At 37.1% G+C, this 6,881-nt stretch overlaps 1 protein-coding gene across 2 annotated transcripts in view; it reads left to right on the forward strand.

The window, feature by feature from the left end:
• Positions 1-6,881, forward strand: part of LOC8063871 (kinesin-like protein KIN-4A) — a 15,239-nt gene that overhangs the window by 4,632 nt on the left and 3,726 nt on the right. For both annotated transcript variants that reach the window (XR_002449962.1, XM_021453113.1), the window contains exons 2-16: positions 372-518; positions 1,595-1,744; positions 1,872-2,128; positions 2,382-2,569; positions 2,655-2,779; positions 3,055-3,091; positions 3,269-3,360; positions 3,489-3,599; positions 3,680-3,790; positions 4,014-4,107; positions 4,266-4,378; positions 5,356-5,451; positions 5,563-5,670; positions 5,754-5,870; positions 5,987-6,067. Coding sequence is in view for 1 of the 2 variants with exons in the window: in XM_021453113.1 (XP_021308788.1) it covers positions 372-518; positions 1,595-1,744; positions 1,872-2,128; positions 2,382-2,569; positions 2,655-2,779; positions 3,055-3,091; positions 3,269-3,360; positions 3,489-3,599; positions 3,680-3,790; positions 4,014-4,107; positions 4,266-4,378; positions 5,356-5,451; positions 5,563-5,670; positions 5,754-5,870; positions 5,987-6,067 (1,827 nt within the window). In the remaining variant the exon portion in view is untranslated. The remainder of the gene's footprint in view (positions 1-371; positions 519-1,594; positions 1,745-1,871; positions 2,129-2,381; positions 2,570-2,654; positions 2,780-3,054; positions 3,092-3,268; positions 3,361-3,488; positions 3,600-3,679; positions 3,791-4,013; positions 4,108-4,265; positions 4,379-5,355; positions 5,452-5,562; positions 5,671-5,753; positions 5,871-5,986; positions 6,068-6,881) is intronic.

Raw genomic sequence — 6,881 nt, forward strand, 5'->3', positions numbered from 1 at the left:
GTTGGATGAGACTTTACACTTGTTTTGGCTTCTCTAGATGCTCTTCCTCTCTCCATTTCCAGCTGCCAGCCAGGCAGGCAGTGCTGTCACCGTACCTTTCTTTCACAATACCAATACCAATGATGACCATCTCTCTGTTGTTTTTTAACGATCGTTTTTGGCTGATGCATTTTGTGGTGAAAATGAAAAGGAACTTTCATTCCTTGCCTCCCATACCCATACCCATACCAATGATGACGATGATATGCAGCACATGCATGTTGCCAGGGTTTCTTGTCTACTACAGTATGCTCATGCTCATCATCATTAGACAGACAGGCTGACATTTGATTTGACCACCATTTCTGTGTATTTTGTTTTCCATGGTGCAGGTCCAGATCGGCAGCCACTCCTTCACCTTCGACCATGTTTACGGCAGCACAGGCACGCCGTCGGCGGCCATGTTCGACGAGTGCGTGGCGCCGCTGGTCGACGGCCTCTTCCAGGGGTACAACGCTACCGTGCTCGCGTATGGCCAGGTTCGTATCCTTCTACTGTATGTATCTTCTTCGTCGACCACACCACGCATCCCTCGGTCGGTCCTCCCCTCCCTCAATCATTTGGCTCGCATCCCATGTGCCATTGATGCCGCCAAAGAGCTGAAAAGCTTGGACCACCGAGTTGGGGCCTAGCACACGGCAAAAGCCAGCAGCACAACATGTGCTCTGGTGCTGGGCCTGGGATGGAGCACAAATTACCTGCTTCTCTCTCTTTTTTTCTCCAGCTGTTTGTGACACGATGATGGTGGGGTCAAGTGTGTCTCTGTGCTCCCAGAAGCCCCAAATGCTCATCATTTCAGTTTCAGCCCTGTTTAATTTAGGCCTTGTTTAGTTGGGAAAAATTTTGGATTTCGCCACTGTAGCACTTTCGTTTGTTTGTGATAAATATTATCCAATTATAGACTAACTATGATCAAAAGATTCGTCTCGTGATTTACAGGTAAACTGCATAATTAGTTTTTGTTTTCTTCTATATTTAATGCTTCATGCATGTGCCGCAAGATTCGATGTGACGGGGAATCTTGAAAATTTTTGGCAACTAAACAAGGCCTTAGAGATATACACACTACCGGAAGTAAAAAGAAATTATATATATACACACACGGTAGTACACCTAGGTGTAGAATATTATTCTACACCGCAAGTCAAAACTGAGTAGAAAAAATACTGACAAATACTGAACAACGTTCAGTATCATTTACTCGTACACCTAGGACCACGAAATACTGAACAATACTGAAATATGAATACTGAACAATACTGAAATATGTTCAGTATAGCAGTTTGGTGTAGAGTAGTATTCTACACCTAGGGTGTAGAATAGCGTTGTATATATATATATATATATATATATATATATATATATATATATATATATATATATATATATATATATATATATATATATGATAATTCCTTTTTACTCTCAGTAGTAATTACTCCCATGTGTGTGTGTGTATATATATATATATACACACTATTTGGATCCTAATCAACCCATCAAATCGTCATGGTTAGCTTTAATATATATTTTTTCTTCATTTTGTCCTCACCAGACCGGATCAGGGAAGACGTATACCATGGGGACTGCCTGCAAGGAGGGATCGCATATCGGGATCATCCCACGAGCCATGGCTGCGCTGTTTGACAAGATTGAGAACCTGAAAAGCCAAGTGGAGTTCCAGTTACGCGTATCGTTCATCGAGGTACAAGGATTGTTCCACATTCTTGCATGTGAATAAAATGTCAAATCAGTTCTATTGAGATCTTATATGTGGAACTTTGTTTTTTAATGTAATATGTGGAACTTTGTTGTGCATTTGTTTTTCACAGATTCTAAAAGAAGAGGTGAGGGATCTGCTTGACCCTACTGCTGCTACTGTGGGCAAAGTTGAGAATGGCAATGGGCACGCAAAACTGTCTGTGCCAGGGAAACCCCCTGTGCAGATCCGAGAGGCGTCAAATGGAGTCATAACGCTAGCTGGATCGACTGAAGTGCATGTCAGCACTCAGAAGGAAATGACTGCATGCCTTGAACAAGGTTCCCTGAGTCGTGCAACTGGAAGTACCAACATGAACAACCAGTCAAGGTTGGTGGCATCATCCTAACCTGACTTTATCTTTTGTACAATGGACGGAGAATATTTACCAATTATATGAATGACAATAAGCAGATTATTAAGCCCGTCAAATTCATAATTGATGCATGGGAAGTTATAATTTTTTGCTTTTTGTGTTTGCCTTGGTTCCATGTGTTAAGATTAAGAGCATTCCTTGATATTATATTATGATTATGATGCTTGTTTTCAATGAACCTTATACTCTGGTTTCACCATGTAATAGTCGTTCCCATGCCATCTTCACAATCACATTGGAGCAGATGCGCAAAACAGATCCCATCATGACTGCAGATGGAATGCCTATTGAAGAGATGAATGAAGACTATCTCTGTGCCAAACTGCATTTAGTAGATCTTGCTGGATCAGAACGGGCTAAGAGAACGGGCTCAGATGGCCTGCGCTTCAAGGAAGGCATGCTTGCTTCTTGTTTATCCAAACTCTTATCCTACATTTATTTCTGCTCCAAATTAAAGGCTATTTATACTTTGTGATATAGGTGTTCACATCAACCGAGGACTTCTCGCTCTCGGCAATGTCATAAGTGCTCTTGGAGATGAGAAAAAACGGAAAGAAGGCGCTCATGTTCCTTATCGGGACAGCAAACTCACTCGTCTTTTGCAGGTATAATTTTTGGTCACCTATAAATGCAAGAAAGTTATTGATTTCATTGAGCACTTTATAATAGTGTTCAGAAAAATAGCTATGTTCAACTCGTTTTTCACTCTTTCAGCAGTTAATATTTTCCATTCTAATAGAAACCTATTGATATTTTTCGTCTCCAGTGTGTTCATGGAATTCATATTACTAACTACATGCTATTGATATTTTCATCCGTAGTGTGTTCAAGGAATCCATATTAATGACTACTCCTGTATCATCTGCTTTGTCTATTACAGGACTCCCTAGGTGGAAATAGCAAGACTGTCATGATAGGTAATTTATCTTGTCAGAAATTTCTCCATTTTTATTTCCTTCTACCAAGAATTTGCTAATATAAGTGACAGTGAAAATATCAGTCCAAGAATATTTGTTTTAACTACGAAAAGGACTTAAAGAAGTGTTGATTCAGCTTACACTCACTTGACTTTAATATATCTTTTCCTCCTGCAGCTTGCATAAGTCCAGCAGATATTAATGCTGAAGAGACATTAAACACTTTGAAGTATGCTAACCGGGCACGTAATATCCAAAATAAACCAATTGTGAGTCTGTTACTTCTTGTCTTCTCAGAAACCTAATTGACATGTTCTTAATTGTTTTCTTTTCCAGGATGTATCTTGAATTCTCTTCTCATTCAATGTCTGATGTGTTGATGAAACTGAATTTTCAGGTTAATAGAAATCCTATTGCTGATGAGATGAAAAGAATGCGCCAGCAGATTGAATATTTGCAGGCAGAGCTTGTTTCGGCTCGAGGAGGAATCGCATCAGATGATGTTCAGGTAAATATCCTCAACAAATTTAGATTGTAAAATACATCCAATAGCAATAAGAATCATAATAACGAGACTTCAATTTTCAGGGTCTCAGAGAGAGGATTTCATGGCTTGAACAAACAAATGAAGACCTTTGCAGGGAACTATATGATATTCGCAGTCGGTCTCAAAATGATCCATGTGAACCTGAAATACAAGTATGACAGAGAGTCCTTGTGCACTCTTTTGTATGTTGAACATTTAAGCAACCACATGACTTGTACCTCTTGTTCTTTGATGATAACTTTTTTCCCCTCACTTGTAGACAGAGAAACAATGACTTAACAAAGCGCCTACTAGACATTTCTTTTCTCCACAGAATTTCTCTCAAGTCACATAGTGCTTGAGCTAGACCATAACAAATTCTGCTCTTTGTTCCAGAGAACTTTAAATGGCTTTACGAAAAGCGAAGGGCTCAAAAGAAGCTTGCAAAGCACAGATCCATTTGATGTCCCGATGACTGACTCAGTAAGAGGTAATTTCTTGGTACCTCTATGATTTCTTCATCATAGCATTCAGAGGTATTGCTTCCTTTTCACCATGGCTCCTAACATCAAGGAGATACCATTAACATGTTCTTTGTGTACTTATATTGATTTCTGCATATCCATTGATGTTCCCTGCCTGCTGCAGGCAACCCTAAGGATATTGAAGATGAAGTAGCTAAAGAATGGGAACACACAATGCTGCAGGATAGCATGGGCAAGGAGTTGAATGAATTAAATCGACAACTTGAGCAAAAGGAGGTATTGGATATCTAACAATAAGAATTATGTTTATGATTGTAAATTTCTAGTCAATGTACATTTGGTTAAAGGTCCTTGTGCTTGTTATTGCAATATGTTTTTAGCATTGTTTCTGGAGGACTATGTTCACCTCCACATTACCAAATATTGTGCCATCATGTTGTGTATATAATAAAAGAACTTGGTCAATCTAGGAGAACTACGTGGTATTATCTAAAAAAAAAGAACAGGTGGTATCGCAAACAAGAAGAAATAAGCACCTAAATTCAAGCAGAAGAGGAATCATACTAGGGATGTGGGGGTGTAAATTCACACATCCAACCAACATGTTGCACTCTCGTGTATGATCCTATAGCATCTGACAGATGTAGGGTTCCTATCTGGCTAGTAAAGCAAAAGAATGAAGGCTGAAAGTACAAAGTCAATCTCTTAGAAGTACAAACTCTTAGGATTGATAGTCATTACTGTGCCAGACTTCACATTGTTTTGTTTAGGCTGGGTGCTTTTATGCAGAGGCTGGAAGTGAGTTCATGGTTATTGTATCAACTATGTAAATAAAATAATAAGGAATTACACTAAAAATGTACTCATCTAAAATGTTATGCTTACAATGATTCTGTAAATGTGCAAAGCTCTGACTTTGAAAGGCATCATTAACTGCACCATTTTTATTCTTGTAATCTACTCCCTTTGGACTACGACCAGTTTATAATTTGCAGTTTGACATGCACTGTTTCTCAAGTTACACTTTGACAATTTAATTCATTTTATATTATATTGTTTATAATTATAAGTTTTTGATTATTGGACAGCAAATTTGATTACAAATCTAATTGCATCAACTATATATTACAATAGTTAAAAATTATTGGCCAAATGTTTGGTCAATGATTGTAAAGTTTGAATCTAGGTTGTAAAACTGAAGTTAATTGTTGTGGTTTCCAAGAAACTTACCTAGATTTATCAAACGCCTGCAGTCTGAGATGAAAATGTACGGATGTGATACTGTTGCACTTAAGCAGCACTTCGGAAAGAAACTTATGGAGCTTGAAGAAGAGAAAAGGGCAGTACAGGTCTGTTAAATTATTTTATTGTACTATACAAGATCACAACGGAGTGGTATGTTGCTAGACCATGCAAATGAATACTTTTGATCTTACAAAGGAAATTCTGAATAATTTCAGCAAGAGAGGGATAGATTGTTGGCTGAAGTTGAAAGCCTAAATGCTGATGGCCAAACACATAAACTCAGAGATGCGCAACTGCAGAAACTAAAATCCCTTGAATCCCAGGTTAATAGCATTTCACATTGCATTTGAAAAATTTTACCTTTTTTTTTTTTGATACTTCTTACTCAACAAAACATTGTCTTCAGATTCTAGACCTAAAGAAAAAGCAGGAGAACCAAGTTCAGCTTTTGAAGGAAAAACAAAAGAGTGATGAAGCTGCTAAGAAACTGCAAGAAGAAATTCATTTTATAAAAGCACAAAAGGTTCCCTTCCTTTTCTCATCTCTTCTGTAATTTTGATTTGTCACTTGTCTCATTCTTCATACATAATAATAATAATATGAACTCATTTGCATTAATCGACTTATTTATGTTGTCAGGTTCAACTACAACACAAAATTAAACAGGAAGCGGAACAGTTCAGGCAATGGAAAGCTACCCGTGAGAAGGAACTTCTTCAGGTATGAACTATCAATTTTAGTTATTATTGTGTACAACCTCATGTATAGTATTCACCGAAACTACTATATGTAAGGCTTTATACTTTAATAGTAGTCACCAAAACTAAATGCAAAATGATAATTCAGAAATGTATAATCAATCAACACAAGATTGAGGTTAAACTGATGACCATATGTACTTGCTGATCCATGCTCATACAGCCCGCTTTAATCACCAGTAGTTATATAATTCTTCAGGTTTCTGACTTAAATTTTAATAGTTGAAGTAACACCATTTTAAGAAGGGAAAAAGTCTACATCACCCCCTGAACTATAGGGTGGTGCCTACTTTACCCCTGAACTATGAAACAGTCTAATTTACCCTCTGAACAATCCAAAACCGTTCAAATCACCCCCCAGGTGGTTTTTATGGCGGTTTTGCTACAGTAACCATGGTTTTGCTACAGCAACTGTGGTTTTGACTTTTTCTTTTTTTTTTCTATTTGTTTTCATATAATCTTTAAAAAATCATAGTAAATCACAGAAAAATCATAAAATAGAAAATCTAATTTTGTTGGACTCCACATGAGTAGATCTACGCAATGAATATATAATATGATATACTTTAGTACAAATTTTTTCGTTAGAAAAATCAAATTTTATCTGTAATTAATTGGAATAATTCATAGTTGCAGCTTCTATGGTCTAATTGTGGTGAAATTTTTTTGGTGGACTAATTATTCTATGCTTGACTATAGTATATTTCGTCCAGCTAGTTCCCCAAACCTTTTTTCTTTTTTTTTTTTTTTTTTTTTTTTTTTTTTTTTTTTTTTTT

This window comes from Sorghum bicolor, chromosome 2 (assembly GCF_000003195.3).
Source record: "Sorghum bicolor cultivar BTx623 chromosome 2, Sorghum_bicolor_NCBIv3, whole genome shotgun sequence".
Taxonomy (NCBI): domain Eukaryota; kingdom Viridiplantae; phylum Streptophyta; class Magnoliopsida; order Poales; family Poaceae; genus Sorghum; species Sorghum bicolor.